At 43.1% G+C, this 18379-nt stretch overlaps 1 protein-coding gene across 1 annotated transcript; it reads right to left on the bottom strand.

The window, feature by feature from the left end:
* Positions 1-3: 3 nt before the first annotated feature.
* On the bottom strand, positions 4-16335 carry LOC136582273 (uncharacterized). The gene is made up of 9 exons (XM_066583173.1): positions 16187-16335; positions 14734-14765; positions 14585-14659; positions 14402-14493; positions 9239-9352; positions 9093-9147; positions 5315-5377; positions 4275-4335; positions 4-2228 (listed from the first exon to the last, which is right to left on the bottom strand). The coding sequence occupies exons 1-8, from the start codon at positions 16305-16307 to the stop codon at positions 4276-4278; spliced, it is 612 nt and encodes a 203-aa protein (XP_066439270.1). The 5' UTR covers positions 16308-16335; the 3' UTR covers positions 4-2228; position 4275.
* Between the last annotated feature and the right edge of the window lie 2044 nt (positions 16336-18379).

The following is an 18379-nucleotide window of genomic DNA, read 5'->3' as shown; positions in this document are numbered from 1 at the left end:
TTTTAAAATAGCGTTTATTGTACATTATACAAGGTGCTACATAGGTGATAGCGGTACGAAAGATAATCCCCAGGACGCAGTAATTGATATTTACTACAAGCTTGAATTCACTTCACAATATACAAGTCATAATGATGAGTATATAGACTTAATCTTTAGTCATTCTATGTAGAAGACTCTCTTCACATCTGCCTTCAGGGTTTTTATTAAAGGGCAACTCCAGGGATTTTTATTTTTCTTCATTCATTATGTGACTATACCCCTAGTACATGTAAGTCAGTTAGTATTACCTTGTTTAGTTATTTCTTAAGCTTCTGGCCTCTTGCTCCTGAGGTGGTCAACTGATCTCAATTTTGACCTGTTTCGATTTATTTGGGTTTATGTATTCTCAGACTAGTCAGTTTCTTAGTCAGTATAACTCGTGTGGTAAACCCTACCACATAAGCTATTCACAGGGGAACACAGACACTCTTACAGTTATAATAGAGGAGATAACAGCTCATCCTCCTGACTGCATACTTAGGTTATTTAGGTGAATACAGAATGTAATGGCACGGTTTTATCTGCAGCAGAGATGGTACGGCCTCTAGCTGCTCATGTAATGCTGTGCTGATGTATTGTGGAATCCACAGAATAGTGGAAGCAGAAATCTCAGCACCAAGATGGTCCCTGATAAGCGTCTGACAGGAGGCTGCACTGCATGGAAGTGACTGCAATATACAAAGGAGATCTCCAAAGTGTGATAGGTAATCAGGTGAGGGGGCAGGGATGGAAACATGTATTTTCACTGGAGTGGCCCTCTAAAAGGAGCCTGTCATCAGTCTTTCACCTATTAAACCCCCTACACCGTTTAGACAATCATGTAAGGGGCATTTTCAAAGTAATTCTTTAGGAAATTCTGCACAAAACAAACCTGTAAAAGGAAGGTTTTTAATTCTCCCACACGGTCTCGGGTGGCCTGTGCACCACTCCAAAGACCACCCATCTCTTTGCCAGTGATATGGCAAAGTCCTCCACATCATTACCTCTTAATCTCGCATGTGTGCTGCAAGCTCTTGGATTGCCGCATGCACAGTCTATCTGTTCCTGTTGTGGGCAGATTTATGCAACCGCGCATGCGCTGATTGATAATCCCCCGCTTTCGGTCTTACAAGCATCAGCGTTAAAGGAGGTCATTTCATCGCAGAAGCATGCATGAGATTTCAGACCACAGCGGTGATGACATGGAGGACTTCTCCATGTCACTGGCACAGACAAGGGGCAGTGTTTGGGAAGGTACATAGGCCACCAGAGACAGTCCAGCCATTCACCCATGGATGGACCAGCCCGCCCACTGGACCAATTGCCCATAATTTGCTGGAGAATTGAAAGCCTTCTTTTTACATGTATGCTTTTCAAAAAAATAACTTTGAAAATGCCTGTTGTTTAAATGGTTTAATAGGTAAAAAATTGATGACAGGTTTCCTTTTTAAGGTTTTTGTATAATTTTGACAGTACAAAAATTGCAGTCTGCAGCACTGGTCTTGCCATCAAAAGATACTGGAGCTCCGACGGTCAGGCTCCGATGTAAAAATGATCTGTCAAGGTCTGCAAATGTAAACCATGAGCGAACATTATGGAGGCCATACACGTTAGATAGCTGTCTTCTGGCCAAAACCTAGCTTACCCGACACTCCCAAACACATGCGAATGCTCAGTTTGGTTGAGTTTGCATGTGTTTTGAATGTATAGAGGAGAGAAAGCCACTGCTGGACGACTCTGGCAGTGACTTATCTCCCTAAGAGCAGAAGGATGCAGCAGTTGAAATCCAGCTGCCCGATCCTCATCTCCCTAGACATCTGCTATCAGAGGAGTGTCAAGAGGCCAACATATATATTTGGTGGACACAGCTGTGTGTGTGTGGCCACCATTAGGCTCCCGGCTCTTCCAGCCTTCTCCCTCTGAGGAGAGAGACGCCGTATATCGGCTGGGCGTGAAAACCCAGCCGATATACGGTCATCTGAATGCAGCCTTAGACTGTGGATGGCCACTTGTTTTTGAAATGTGAACAGGGGGCAAATGATGGTCAAGAAGTTGAATTTTCAGTTTTGCTCCTAGTTTTCTTCAGAAAAAAACACGAGGAACCATTGTCATCAGAGAAGTCTCCTTTTGGTCAGTCATGATTTTTGCTTCTTTTTTTTCCCCCTTATTTTTCCATGTTTTTTTATTTTTGCGTAATACTGAGCATCCTGTAAAATGGAGAAGAAGGGGTTTATAGCATAAATAAAGATTATACATTAAGACGTACATTTCTGTCTGCACGTCTGAGACAGATACACTATCCTATAAAAGTATGTGGACACGCTTATCAGTAGAATGGATCATGTGTTATTGGCATGTCACATATTGTAAACCATGCTACATAGGATGCAGACCCTTGGGGGTGGCAGCCATAGCTTGTGACAGAAACTGCACAATATTGTATATAGGGGTGATGTCTCTACACCTTACGAAACGCAATGCATCAGCCCATCTACCATGGTGCAAGGAACATCCTCATTGGAAAGTTGAGCAATGAAGAACATTCTGTGGAGTGACTAATCGCGGCTCTCCATCATCACATCAGATGGACCTACCTGGGTGTGAAGGATGATGGGGAACAACTTTTGCCTGAGTGTGTTGTGCCAACAGTTAAGTACAGCGGATGTTCTGTTATGGTCTGGGGATGTGTTCCGTGCCATGGTCTTGGTCTGCTGGTTGTAGTGGTAAGAACCATGAACACGGAGGTATACCCTGACATTCTAGACAATTATGTGCTGCTGACAATGTGGTAATACTCTGGGAATGGTCAACCATACTTCCAACAAGACAACAGACCTTGTCGCAAATCCAACGCTGCTTTATGTTGGTTTGAAGATATGGATGTTCTATGATTGGGCCGGCTGCACAGAGTCCAAACCTGAACCCTACTGAACATACTTGGGATAAACTGGAACGTCAGGTAGGGAAATATGAGCAGTGTCCATCTTCTTTGAGAGAACCCACTAGATGTTGGCAGGATGAATACAGGGAAATATCAGTTGAAGTGCATCAGACGATACTATAAAGTACACCACGGAGAGTAGCCGATGTCATTTAGGCCAAAGGAGCCCCACTATAAGTGTTAACATATGGAAATAACTACTATTTCTGAGTCTTGTTCAGGTGTCCGATTGCTTTTGGTAGGATAGTGTAGAAATAGTCTCTTAAGATGTTTTCATGTTCAGAAGAGTTTTTGCCTATGCTATTACGCAGTGTTTCACGCATCTCCATGCACATTTGCATATCCTCATTGACTTCTAGAGGGACTCTAGGTGCGCAAATACGTAGGAAAATAGAGCATACTGCAGCAGGAAAAATACGTGCGCGTGAACCAACCCATTGAAATCTATGGGTTCTATTCTCCGCGTATTGTGCGCACAAATATGCCCCTATGCCGCCACCCTTAGTAAGTGGAGGGGCGTGGGTGACGCTGATTTGTCTCTCTGCCAAACACTCATTCACAATTTAGGATTGGCAGCACTGCCCAATTTGTTTAATGGTCAGATACGGACCTGTTATGCCATGGACAGGTAGGATATGACACAATGCAGACCTGTTTAGGAACTCTAAAGCCTTGCGCGGTTTTTATTTTTCTTAATACAGGCACCCATGTTGAAAAAAATTTGCGCAGGGATGCAAGAAAATTGGTATAAAGAAATTGATAAATCTGCACCGAATCATCAAAACCCTCAGAATTGAATGTACTGTATACCGCATAGAGGGAGAATGATGACCATCACCCCATATAGAGACACCATCAATAACAGGAGGCTCTTATAGAATTATCAGCATAGGGTGATGGCCCAAAGCGACCCTCTAGTTTAGGGAAAAATTTCTGTCCCAGGACCGGAGGAGTATCTTACCTGTACTTTATCTTCTCTTCCTAGTCCTTCGTTTCACTGGTTTCAGTTCCGTTTTTTTAGGCGGTCAAGATGGCCGTCGTCATGTTAAGTGCATCCATAGTGCATTAGTAGTGTTAGGACCTCCAATGCACTGTAACTGCTCACAGGATCAGCACTGGTGAACCCCAGGACAGTTCACAGTGGAAAATGACGACAGCCATCATGGCCACCAGCAGAACAGAGGGGCCAGAAAGAGAAGATAAAGTACAGGTAAAATACTCCTCCAACCCCCAGGCCTGGACAGAATTTTGTCCTAGAACTGTAGGGTCGTTGTAATTTTTATCAGGAACTGTGGAGAAATTAATGTCTCACCTTATTGTTCACTATCTACATCTGGCTGTATGTTATCAGGAGGTTCATACGGACCCATACGCTACATAAAAAAAAACAAAAAGTTGTTAATAATTGAATAAAAAAATCACCCTGGGGTCACGAAAGATGGTTAACTCATTAAGTACCAAGCACTGTAAATTTACAGCGCTTGGTTCTGGGCTTTAACGCCAGCAATGGATTAAAGTTCCCGCAATGTAGTAGAAGCAGGTCAGGTTTTCAGCTGTTAGTCACAGCCAAGGACCCAGAGGAGAAGGTAGAAGCTGTTTTTTAACCACTTCTGCCTTCTCTCTTGCAGACTACATAGCAATCAATGACCACTATGTAGTGAATAGAGAAAGCCGAAGTGCAACTTTGTCTATTTGACCCGGCGATCACATGATTGCCGGGTGCCCCCTGCCACGGCAGATCTGCAGGATCCTAGCAGACCCAAATTAGTTTTGTTAGTTTTTTTCTCCTATATCTGTAGCTTCTATGGTTGTAGCTCCTATGGATGACCCAGCTACAGTGGAAAAATGGGAAGTTAAAATCAAAAATAAAAACCAGTATGAATGATCCCCATCTTATATGACATCATGGGGGACAGAGATATAAAAAAAATGCAGAGTAAAATATATATATAAAAAGAGGACAACCCACCGTCGACACAACCCAAAAATGTCGCTATTATGCGCCCTGTAATCTGAGACTATACAAATTATGTATCAAAACGTCCAAAACAAAATGAGGAGCCCATTCCTGTTCTTTATTTTAGCATAAATTTACCAATTTTAAAAATATTTTGGGTAGCCAAAGGGAAAAAAATAGGACCTTAAAATCCCTAAAAAGTGTCTGGTCCTTTTAGACCAAAACTTCCTGGTCGTTAAGGGGTTAAACGATGATACAATTGCTGCCCCTAGTGCAACTACCAGGGTGTGGGTTCCAGCCTTATATCTGAGTGGCGTAGCATTCCTGGCTTCCCTAATAAGGGCACAAAAGACATTTAAAATCAAGATGTACAAAAGCCCAAATTCTCCACTCACCATCAGTCTGACAAAAAGCTTCTCCCAGTTCCTGTAATGCTGTGACTGCGCATCTCTGTGTAACTGCAAAATCCAAGATCTACAGTTACCTTCTATCGTTATACTAGGCTGTCTCACACTGAGAAATTGAGGCATCTCTTCATAATGTACGTTCCCTTTAAAGGGAACCCGACATCAAGTTTCTACAATGCAGTCCATGATAAAGCTTTAACAGCGCTGCTAATGAGATTTCCTTATTACTATTTGGTTTTGCATTCCGCGCCTTGGTACCTTTACAATCTGCCTTTGAAGTTGTCTTGTACTGTATTCTAATGAGCTGAAAAGAGTCCGATTTTGCAGTAAAGAGTCAGATTTTCCCCCATTGTCACACCTGGGTGTGACCTGTACTTCATCAGCATGCATTCTGATTCATGTTCTTCATTGTAATCCTACGCAGGCGCCATAGCAAACCCTGCCCACGCTTGTGCACTTCAGCTCCCGTTTACTAGCTGTAACTTCAGCGATGTACTGCGCATGCGCCTTGAGGCTTATTGCTTCTGCTGTGTCCAAGGTCAGACGACTGTGGGAGTAACGATTCTCAAAGCGCATGCGCAGTATTCCACTGAAGTCTCAGCAAGTAAGGGAGAGCCGAGGTGCGCAGAAGCAGGATGGATTTGCACCGGCGCCCGTGCAGGATTACAGCAAAGAAGAGAAATCAGTATGCATGCCAACCGAGAACAGGGACATGCCTGGCGCGGAAAAATTCTGATTCCCTTCAGCCAATTTTAATACAATGCAGAAGACCTTCAAAAGTAGATTGGAAAGGTACCGGGGCAGGTATAGCAAAATTAATTAGCAATAAGGAAATTGCATTACCAGTGATGTTAAAAGTTTATCATAGATTGCATCACATAAACTTGATGACAGGTTCCCTTTAAATCTTTTTCAGTTAGTGAGTGTGGCATGTAGGCACTGCTCCCTATAAAGTGGGCTATCTAAAAGCGCTTCAAATGGTTTACCATAGAGCAGACGGATACACTATGCTACATAGCAGTAATATAAATAGTTGTATAGTGTATATGTGGACATTCTTAGTGGTTCAGTTTATTAAAGAGGTCAATGCCAATATTCTTGGTGGTCTAGGGTAGTGAAGGGGTTTAAGGTAACATGACATCCATTTGGATCTAGAGTAGTGAAGGGGTTATCAAGTTGTAAACTACTGATGGCCTATCAGCTGTTTGTTGGGCCAGTGTGTTCCTGCATTGGGCTGATTTCTGCAGGAAGTACACAGTTCTGTAATGCCAAGCTTGGTATTACAGGCAAAGATCTCGTTCACTTCATTGGGCACCTGGTCTGCAATACCAAGCTTGACCACTGCAGTGGCAACAGAGCTCTCTGTTTCCTGCAGAAATCAGCTCAATGCATGAGCACACTGTCCCGTCAAACAGCTGATCGTCAGGGCAGCAGACCCCCTACTGATCTTCTTTTGATAGCGTATCCCGCACATAAGCCATCAATAGTTTACAACTGGACAACCTCTTTAATGCCTTTATTTCTGATTGTCTAGGAAAGATAAGTGATTAATATCAGCATTGTGGTCTGGAGTAGATAAGAGATTAATATCAGCATGCCTGGTGCTCTAGGGCAAAGAAACGGTTAGCATCAGCATTACTGATGGTCTAGGGCAGAGAAGGGATTAATATCTGTACCCCTGCAGGTCTATGACAAAGATGGGGTTTAAGGGGTTGTACCAAAACAGACTTTTATCACCTATCTACAGGATTGGTGATAAAAGTCTGATTGATGGGGGTCTCAGCACTAAACCCCTACCAATTCCAAGAACAGGTGTCCCGCAACCACCTTTTCCTCCACACTGCAGCCTTGCTGCACTCACCCCGCAGTGAGGGGAAATTGAATAGAGCAGCAGTTGCACATGCTCCATTCATTCCAATGGGGCCGATGGAAATAGCAGAGTACAAGCGCTTGGCTAGTTCCATTGAAGATAAATAGAATAGCACCGTACATGTGCGATAGTCGGGGGGGGGGGGGGGTGCTGTGAACCTACAGTGAGGAGGAGAGAGGGACATTGAACCCTTGTTCTTGGGATCGATGGAGGTCTCAGCAGAGAGATCCCCACCAATCAGAATTTTATCACCTATCCTATGGATAGGTGATAAGAGTCTATTTTGATACAATCCTGCATATTTGGTGCCCTAAGGCAAACATGGGGCTGCTGTCTGTATCCTTGGTGCTCCGGTGCAATGAAGGGATCAATGTGTCATACCTAGAGGTCTAGGGCAATGATGGGATTAATGTCTACATTTCTGGTGGTCTACGGCAGAGAAAGGGACAATACTGTATTTCAAATCACGAGTCTCTGGGTTCCAATGTTGGCTCTGTAACAGTAAAGTGATTCCTCACTTTCCTGTTCCCTCCCTGAACTGATCATAGAGATTAGACTAAAATGATAAATTGCTTACATCCTGTATATAATATGTGTATTGCTCAGTGAAAGCAGTGAGCAAATAGAAAATATGTGGCATCATCACTTTTTCACTAATGCCCATCATTAGTCTTACCACTCTATGACTGGTATTATCATAATACTAACCAACTAAACAACATTGCATTGGGGGCACTCTGAAGAGCCCTGTTATGGAGCTCCATGCATGGCTTTTATGTGGGCAGCATAAATGCCATCATTTGCGAGCAAATATAAAAGGGAGTTTAGACTCCATGTCTGACATTACAAATTGTTACATCTGGGCCGTATTGCAGCATTATATACTATATACCAAAAGTATTTACACACCTGAGCAAGACTCAAAAGTAGCATTTATTTCCATATGTTAATACTTAGGGAGGTCTCTTTTGGTCCTAATAATATTAGATATTGTCCGTGGTATGCTTTCTACTAAAATTTGATACGCTTCAGCTGCTGTTTCCCTCCATGCATCCTGCAAACGCCTGGTGAATTCTCTCAAAGAAGATAGATGGATGCTGTTGATATTTCCTGACCCAATGTTCCAGTTCGACCCAAAGATGTTCAGTCGGGTTCAGGTTGGGACTCTGTGCAGCCAGTCCAATCGGGGAACATTCATATCCTCAAACCAATGTAAAACAGGGTTGGATTTGGGACAAGGTGCTTTGTGTTGTTAGAAGTATGGCCGACCATTCCCAGGGGGTTACCAAGTTGTCAGCAGCACATTGTTGTGTAGAATGTCAGGGTACACCTCTGTGTTCGTGGTTCTTGTCACTACAACCAACAGACCAAGACCATGCCACGTAAAACACCCCTAAACCATAACTAAACCTCTGCCATACTTAACGGTTGGCACAACACACTCAGGGAGAAGACGTTCTCCAGACTCCTCCACACCCAGGTACCTCCATCTGATGGAGTGGCGGGATTTGTCACTCCATAGAATATGCTTGAATTGCTCAGCTGTCCAATGACAACGCTCCTTGCACCATGGTAGATGGGCAAATACATCTTCTTTGAGAGAACTTGCCAGATGTTTGCAGGGTGAATGGAAGGAAATACCAGCTGAAGTGTATCAGAAATTAGTAGAAAAGATGCCACAGAGAGTATCTGACGTCATTAGGACCAAAAGTGACCCCACTAAATATTAACATATGGAAATAAACACTATTTCTGATTCTTGCTCAAGTGTGCAATTACTTTTCATAAGATATTGTATAAAAGCTGGGTTCTGGTTGCTGCGGGCAGCCGAGACTCTTAGTCTGATACAGTTGTCATACAAGAGGCCCTGAAATTGGTTCATATAGATATCTTTACCTGAGACTCGAAATGTTGAACACGACGGAGAGCCAAAGCCAAAAGCCTCTGGAGCCTGGTAAGGTATCATATGTGAAAGAAACATACAACATAATGTCAACGTGTAATATGATCATATCACGCCTCTGTGGTCATGGTCACATTACCTTTCATGCTCTCCTTGAAGCTGCTCTAGAATTAGACGTTTTTGTTCCCACTGAGGGCCAAAGACCCGAACCAGGCGGACAAGTTCTGTGGCGGGAACATATAAATCTGTCAGGCTGAAAGATATAATATAAAGGACGACATAATTGTGGGATGATGTAACTACCACCGCAAAGTGGCAAACTGTGCTTACAGAATATGGTAGGAAGCCGAAACTTGTTCACACTGGAGGTCTGTATTATTTTAGCTATCTATGGCAACAATACTAATATGGAGGGCTATTATTAAAGGAAAAGTCCAGGACTAAACTATCGACGACCTATCCTCAGGATACAGTAGATCGTCAATAGATGATTGGCGGGAGTCCGCCACTGAGGATCAGCTGAGGGAAGTGACTGTGGCGTACAAGTAAGTACCGCTGTTACTTCAGCCCATGATTGGGACAGCGCTGTACATTGTATAGCGACTGCGTCTGATATTATAGTTTCAGCCCATTCACTCGAATGGGATTGATCTGCTCAGAGACCATGTGATCGATGAACATGGCGTCATAGGCCTGAGAAGAGGCCACAGCACTCACCAGGGCACCATGGCCTCTTCAATCAGCCGTTCAGCCGGAGTCATGAGGAGTGGACCCCGAGGAATCAACTACTGATGACTTGTCTGGAGCCTTGGTCATCGGTCACTTAGTTCCAAAAAAAAACCTTTAATGCTTTCTGGTTGAATTACAACAATTATGTGTATTACCATAATGGGGGATATTTATAAAGACTGGCTTTTCAAGCACAGGTGTTGATAATATTTCCGCCCATGCATGATCTGCCTAATACATGAAGAGCTGCACGACTCGTCATGTATTAGGCCCATCTCGGCTCCTCTGTAGGCCTAAGCAGAAATGTACGCCAGATCTGATTTGGCTTTTATTTCTGGTATAATATAAATATGTGGCCACAAAAAAAGAGAAATCGGATGAATCCTGAGATTTCAGATGAATTAAAATATATTCTTGCCACGGTGGGATGAATCTCTGAGGACCACCGTCACCCCTCAAAAGCCATAACAATACCCATGATAGATCCTCATAGTATCAGATGAAGAATAGGGATGAGCGAGCGTACTCGGAAAAGCACTACTCGCTCGAGTAATTTGCTTTATCCGAGTATCGCTGTGTTCGTCCCTGAACATTCGGGTGCCGGCATGGAGCGGGGAGCTGCAAGGGAGAGCGGGGAGGAACGGAGGGGAGATCTTTCTCTCCCTCTCTCCCGCCCGCTCTCCCCTGCTCCCCGCTGCGACTCACCTGTCAGCCTTCAGGGACGAGCACAGCGATACTCGGATAAAGCAAATTACTCGAGCGAGTGGTGCTTTTCCGAGTACGCTCGCTCATCTCTAATGAAGAACAAAGGGCAGGGTCCCAATACAGTTAGTCATATGTGGCAAAGTTCTTGTCGGCCAGGGGAAAAATAGGAGAGGGAGTGCAAACAAAAATAATCCTCACCATTAGTGTAATGCAATAGGATTTAGGTCTCATGAAATCTAATACATCTAAGATCTGATAGGGAAAGGTGACAGTAGGACATGGTCTGCATCCTGAAAAAAGTTGCAGGTATTACTATTAGCTTTTCATACTTATTGGCACGTACTAATATAGCATAATATAACAAAAGCCAATGAGCACTTTCCTATAGAATCCCATTTTCAAAGGACACTAACGTAAAGGAATGCGGAAAAGGAAAAAACCCTCATTGAGGCCAGTGGGTCTCTTGACATTGAGTCGAAATATCCATCCGGCCTCTTCCTTTAGTAATTTCGTTACTGAAAAGATGGACAAAGATGGACAAAAAAAACAGTTACCATGGGGTTGGCTGCCAAGGCCGTCCTCCATATTACTCTCCGTACTAGGCTGGGATGTTATATCAAAGTGGCTATGGAGAATGTCCTTACAGTTCTGACCCCTCCTGTACGTAATATTAGGTTGTTTAGTAATGCCTCTCTCCCAATCATAGTCTGAAAGCAACATTGGCCAGTATTTTTTTTTAGGATTCCTATAATTTTGTCAGTATATCCATTGAATGTGCCAATGCACCTCATGATCTTCTTTCCATCTGCCACATTTTGTTCTTCCCAATGACTTGTTCTGGTTGGCCCTATTACTCCATTATAGGGTTTATATAGGCATTTGGCTGGGTAACACCTCCTTTTGAACTAGAAAAACAGTTTCCCACATTCCAATTGGAAAAATTCTTCAGTGGAACAATTACATTTAGCACGCAGATACTGCTCCACTGGAATTCCCCTCTTCAATGATGTGGGGTACCAGCTTCCCCAGTGCAGAAGACTTCCCCAGTTTGTTGCAGTGAACTTTCTAAAGCTGTCCATTTGAATCTCGCCTTCATGATCAATGCTAATGACCAAATCAAAAAAGTGAACGCATGATTTGTGATATTTATGCGTGAATCTTGTTCCAATCTGACTCCCACCACCCTATGAAAAGGTTTGCATAAATGGACGTACAAGCCGTGCCTATCGCAGTACCACATATCTGTATAGAAAAAGTGTAATTAAACAAAAAATAATTGTACAAAAGAAAGTAAACAGTAAATTAGCCAATTGTCGGCAGAAAAATGTGTGCCACGTGAGGATAGAGAATCATCCGTAGCCTTGGGGCCCAGGTCATGCCAAATATTTAAATAGTGTCCCTCCACGTTAATGGTTGCCAAAATGACATTTAGAAAAGAGCGAGCACCCAAATGCTCGGGTTCGCGTTATTCGAGTCGAGCTTTTCGTAAAATTCGAGAGCTCTACTCGAGTAACGAACCCCATTGACTACAATGGGAGACTCGAGGATTTTTGTATGTGGGACGCCGGGTGCCGAGTTTTTTTTTTCTCTCTCTCTTTCTTCTCTCCCTCCTCTCTCTCCGTTCTATACATATGTTTGCCTTTGACAAGATGGTCAGTCATGACCATATAGTCTAGTTTGTTCATGATCACTATGTGTGTCAGTTTTACATCTCTTCCAGTAGCAGAAGGGATTTATGCAGCGGTCTATGTACAGTAATCATCTCCTTATGGAGAAGATTCGGGCTCTGGCTCACAATTCCTAGTCATTGCTACAAGGCTTGTTAAAAAGTCTGGCATTGACTTGACCAATAGGTGGTGCTGTAGAGTTATTGTTCCATCTTCCTATTTGCATATTTCTCAGAGGAGCATGGGTGGCCTTATAAGTCTTACACCTTCTAGGTGTTCTCCCTAAGGAGAAACAATACCATTCCTGACCCAAAAGAGATTTAGACATAGAACACAGGGATTGGCAGTTTGGAAGGCTGTTCACAGGTCCCTTGCTAATAGTCTCAGTATGTTTCCCCTGAGGACACTGCGTTAGTAGCAAAAGATGTTGGGGGCTCTTTGCATTTTAATCATGGTTTCCACATGCTTAGACTCTACAATTACTGGTTTAGTCCCAAGCTGTTGATTTAGCCTATACAGACTCTAACTACTTACATAGTGAATAGTCATATATGTCCAGATAGGATGAGACAGTTTATGCACAGTTTTCTGGGCTATTCATATGGGCCCTCATTTTAATTCAGATTATTCTTTTGTTGGGTGTTTTTTATTTAAACATAATAACGGTTATATTTTAGGGATTACAATCTAATAGTGCTAAAACCCCGAGGGTATTTACATGACTTTTGATGACTCTGACTGATTGTATAAGGGGTTCTGTGGCAATGCACATGGATAACCCATTCTTAGGAGAGTGCATCACTGTGTGATATGACTACCAACACCCCACCAATCAGGAGAAAGAATGGGCCCTTTCAAATTTGGAGCTCAGTTGTTGAGGCAGGCATAGGTTTAGTTTCTCCTTGTGGAGAGCACCTTGAGGGTGTGAGGAGACTTATAAGGCCATTTTACTATTTAAATTGGAGATGGTACAACACCTGTATAGCACCAACTATTAGAAGGTAGCACTCCTGCAAAGTTAATGTCTGACTTTTTAAAGAGCCTCGTGTGGCGCAGAGTGTAAGCTCTCGCCTACGACCTGGAGGTTGCAAGTTCGATCCCCACATGCATCAGGTAGCCGGCTCAAGGTTGACTCAGCCTTCCATCCTTCCGAGGTCGGTAAAATGAGAACCCAGCTTGGTGGGGGGTAATTAAGTAATAATTACCTGAAAGCGCTGCGTAATAAGTTGGCGCTATACAAATACCAAGATTTATTTAATAGGCCTTATAATGACCAAGGCATATATTTAAAGCCTTTTCCTGAAATGAATTGCCAGCAGCAGAATCCTCTACCGCAGCTGACATGTGTGACAGCTGCAGTAGAGAATTGAAGAATTCCTCTGCTGCACCTGTCAGAGATGTGGCAGATGTAGCAGCATGCAATTCTTTTAACTAGTGGGGATGAGGGAAACATCTGCCACATGCGGCAGATGTGTTCTTCATCCCCGTGGGAGTGACGGCAGTGGCGGGCAGGTAAGTATATATATATATATATATATTTTTTTTTTACACTAAAATTTTTCTTTTTCAGAGAAGGGCTTATATGTAAGCTCTTCCCTGAAAAAGACTGCAGAGGTCCGGCAGACCATTGTTTTCAGTGGAGCCGCCGGCAGCAGCCGCGGCTCCATTGAAACAATGCATTAATTCCCTATGATGCACGCATGTCCTATTTTTGCAGTCACACGCCTGTGAAGCAAGGACATGTGAACACACCATAGGGAATGCACGCACAAAAACACACTCGTGTGAGGAACTGTACCCTTCTTTGACTCACATCACAGGCATCTTACTCAGCCAAGCCAGCAACCTACATACACTGATGAGGGGTTAAAAAAACCACAAAACTGTCTATACATGGTTATCTTTTCCTTCTGGAGAAGACTCTAGTTTGGTTTAGATTTCTAGTCATGTTACAAGGCCTGTTAGAAGGTCGGACATTGACTTGTAGGAATGTTACCTTCTAATAGGTAGTGCAGTAGAGACATTGCAGCATCTCCCATTTGATATATAGGGATATGTTTGCACTGCTGGTTGTGGGAGTATCGAGGGTGAGGCCTCCACTGATCATACAATAATGGTATTTCATAAATGTAGCTCATTTATGTGCATTGTTGTAGAACTTCTTTTTTTTTTGTATCTCCAGTCCCATTAATATAAGTCACCTTCTAAAAAGCCTTGATGTGGAGAGGGACAGCTGAGCTTGTACACCGCTAGGCATGTTCTGCAGAATCATTTCGTCCTTCACATCTAGAACCTTGGGGTGAGAAACATACATGGTTTCTACCACTGCCAATAATTTCCACAATAAATTCAAATTTCCTGCTTCTCTTCTAGAGTGTGCTCACCTCAGATACACCGGTCTGAAGAAGACACAAAGCTGATAACATGCGGTCACAAAGACCCTCAAACATTGTGGGGTCCTGGAAGACAATGGGAGAGGTCAGAACGTATATGGTTTGCCTGTTGGGTCAACTTTTTAATGTCAACTCCTTACATCATTCTTCACTTCTCCAGGATGCTCATCCCCTAGAAGTAAGAAAATCAATATAATGAATTAAATAACGATCTACTGTATCGAGACGATGGTCAACAGATGATCTAGCCTGGTAAACTGTGTGATGTGCCCAACATTTCTCATCTGCTTAAAGGGGTTTAAAAAACCCGTTTAAGTGTACGTTCACATGTAGCACATTTTGGTGTGGATCTGCACAAAAAAAACATATTAAAATTTGCTCTAGATCTGCAGCAGAGTTCATCCTTTCAATGAAAAGGTTGTATTCTGCTGTGCATCTGGGTCAAAATTTGCACCAACGGTGTGGATTTTGACCCAGAATTTGAGTTGCATGTTGGTGCGGATTTTCCACTGCAGAAAATCCGCACCAATTCCACCACGTGTGTACTTACCCTTAAACACCCATTTTAGGGAAGTCAAAGGTAATTACAGGAGGATCTTCTGTTTAGGACTCTCAGCTAATACATTTTTATTAGTAATGAAATTATATTTTTTTAAAACTTACTGCACCCTACAATGTTCCAAACTAGATTAAGTAGATGAACAAGCAGAGTAACCGCCCCGAAAAGGGCAACACCACACTGGAACCTGACCTGCCTTTGTCTATATTTTCCTAATAAAAAATAGGGAGGGGATAACACAAGGAGAGGTACTAGATGCCCAGATCAGGTACAAAGGAGACCTAATCCAAAAATGAAAATAAATGTAAAAAATAATGAAAAATGCCACCACCAAAATAAAAAAAATGTAAACAAAAAATAAAAAAAATATATATTTAGCATCAAATCCTCATTTATTTATGGCAGCTCATGGAGAACTGTGTGGCATTGCAGGGGAATAGAATAATTGCTGTCGGATTCTCATACAGATTGCAGAAGTAAGGGTGCTTTCACATGGCGGAATTAGCCTGAATTATGCACCAAAAGACACAGCCTAATCGCTGCTGCTACAAAACCTACAGATCTGCCTTCGGATCTTAATGCAGAATTGATGGCAGGATTACGCCATTTTCAATACCCCAGGAAGGCTATAGATTTTGGTGCAGAATTTACCACGTCTTGCAGTGCGTAACTTGGGGTAATTCCGCTCATGTGAAAGCATCTTGATAGGACATCCTGTGATCAGCCTATCATTAGGGAAAATAGAGACTGGCCAAAGAGGACAATCCTGTTAAGATTAGTATACCTTATTTCGTGTGCTTTTACTCTATGCGAAAAATGAATAAGCGAAAATGGTGCCTAAAATACGACATACATCCTGCAAAATACAAGAACTCATACAGCTACAACATAAAAAAAAGCTAAAGCTAGATATAAAAAAATACCAAAAATTTCATATTAAAGGGATCAGAATTGGGCCCTTCTTTTGCACTTGCTTGCGTTGAGTCCTAATCGAGTGTCAGCCTCATGCCCCAGGCACGCTCAGGTGTATTTACCTTTCTGAGCTTGGTTTGGACAGTCACCTCGTTCCTCTGGACAACTCTCAGCTGGTTTCGTGCACATCGGCTCTCCCTTTATTTTCTTGCCTGTTTTTCCTTTCTTGGTGGCACTCTTCATATTGACTCTGCACAGTTCACACTACTTGCCTGCTGGACAACAAATCTATTTCTAAGCAACGAAGGAAAGAAAAGTAGCTGCTACCGCCACCTGTTGTCCAGCGTGAAGACTGCAGGTTTACAAAATGGACTAGTTTTGATAACACCCTCCACCCCTCACACACACACACACACCAATGTATACAAAGTTGAAGTTGCTTGTCAATCATAACTCCATTGTAGCAACTAATTAGTCACTCTCTAATAACTGATAAAGTGCATTAAAATAGCAAAAAAGTGAATCGCACAAAGTGCAACATCAACAATATTGTGGTCATCGTCGTGAGGCCAACGACGTGGGAAATGAATGAACTATTCCTGCTATTCATTGTAAGTATGTGTCATATCCTCCAACATAACATACAGCACTGTGCAAAAGTTTTAGGCGGGTGTGGAAAAAATGCTGCAAAGGAAGAATGGTTTCACAAATAGGAGTGTTTATTTTTGTTAATTAACAAAATGCAAAGTGAATGAAGAAAAGAGAAATCTAAATCTAAGGGTGCGTTCACATGAACGTATATCGGCTCGGTTTTCACGCCGAGCCGATATACGTTGTCCTCGTGTGCAGAGGGGGGAGGATGGAAGAGCCAGGGCCAGGAACTGTGCTCCCGCCCCCCTCTCTGCCTCCTCTCCGCCCCTCTGCACTATTTGCAATGGGGAGAGGCGAGACGGGGGCGGGGCTAATTCCCGAACCTTAGCCCCGCCCCCGTCCTGCCTCCTCTCATTGCAAATAGTGCAGAGGGGCGGAGAGGAGGCAGAGAGGGGGCGGGAGCCTCAGTTCCTGCTTCTGGCTTTTCCATCCTCCCCCCCTGCACATGAGGACAACGTATATCGGCTCGGCGTGAAAACCGAGCCGATATACGTTCATGTGAACGCACCTTAAATCAGTATTTGGTGTGACCAGCCTTTACCTTCAATACAGCATCAAATCTTCTAGGCACATTTGCACATTAACCAATTATATCAAACGGGAGATAATGATCATTATTTTTATATGTAGGTAGAATACAGTAATTAACTGAAACAGAAACAGCTGTGTAGGAGGCGTAAATGGGTGAGGAACTGACCAACTCTGCTAGAAAGGTGAGGTTGTGGAAGACAGTTTTATGTCACAGGTCATAAATCATGGTAAGACTGAGCACCGCAACAAGACACAAAGTAGTTATACTGCATCAGCAAGGTCTCTCGCACATAAATATTTTAAAGCATACTGGGGTTTCAAGATCCACTGTGCAAGTTTTTGAAAAAGCACAAAATAACAGGAAACGACAACTGTAGACGAGGGGTCGGACAAGGAAACTTAGTGCAGCAGTTGAAAGATATATCATGCTTACTTCCTTTCAAAATTGGAAGATGTCCAGCAGTGCCATCAGCTCAGGACTGGCAGAAATCTATTAGACCCAGTCACACCCGTCTAATGTTCAGACAAGTCTGGCCAGAAGTGGTCTTCATGGAAGAGTTGCAGCCAAAAAGCTGAAAAGCGGTACAATAATGATTGTCTGCAGGCAACAGTGAAGCATGGCGCTTGATGCACCAATCACAGCCATTCAGTGAATGACTGTGATTGGCTTAGGCTGCTAACACTCAGCAGGCTCAGCCAATCAGAGTGATCTCTTGCTGGAGGCGTGGTCTTCAAACCCTATCACTAGCAAAAGATCCTCTGCCAGCGGTGACAAGTGCCAGGAGCTCTGCAGAGCAGCGTCAGGGACCCAGACAGCGCAAGCTAGGCGAGTATTGATTTTTTTTTTTCCCCCTCAGCTGTGCTGAAAACACAGCCAAAACATTGTCAAAAATGCATGACAATGCTGCTGAAACAGCAGTAAACGCTGCGTTGAAAAATGCTACGTTTTTGCAAACACAGCCTGGGGCTCATCTAACAGCCTGTGGGTGAATGGTCCATATAGTAATATACTTCCATTAAAAAAAAAAAAGTTTCAAAGGGTTCAACGCGTTTCTTGGATATCTCAATTTATCAAGAACTATATAGTTATGTTAAGGTTAACATGACCTCAGGTAAACTAGATGAAGAAACTC

This window comes from Eleutherodactylus coqui, chromosome 11 (assembly GCF_035609145.1).
Source record: "Eleutherodactylus coqui strain aEleCoq1 chromosome 11, aEleCoq1.hap1, whole genome shotgun sequence".
In the NCBI taxonomy this organism is placed as follows: Eukaryota; Metazoa; Chordata; class Amphibia; order Anura; family Eleutherodactylidae; genus Eleutherodactylus; species Eleutherodactylus coqui.
This window is presented reverse-complemented; position numbering and strand designations above follow the sequence as displayed.

Bases quoted from the DNA above. Each gene is read 5' to 3' on its own strand.
- LOC136582273 (XM_066583173.1), bottom strand. From the start codon at position 16,307: ATGAAGAGTGCCACCAAGAAAGGAAAAACAGGCAAGAAAATAAAGGGA. The intron at 5,378-9,092 runs GTAAAGATATCT...TGGATTTTGCAG, and splicing joins TTCAACATTTCGAGTCTCAG to TTACACAGAGATGCGCAGTC. The intron at 4,336-5,314 runs GTGAGTGGAGAA...TTTTTTATGTAG, and splicing joins AGCTTTTTGTCAGACTGATG to CGTATGGGTCCGTATGAACC.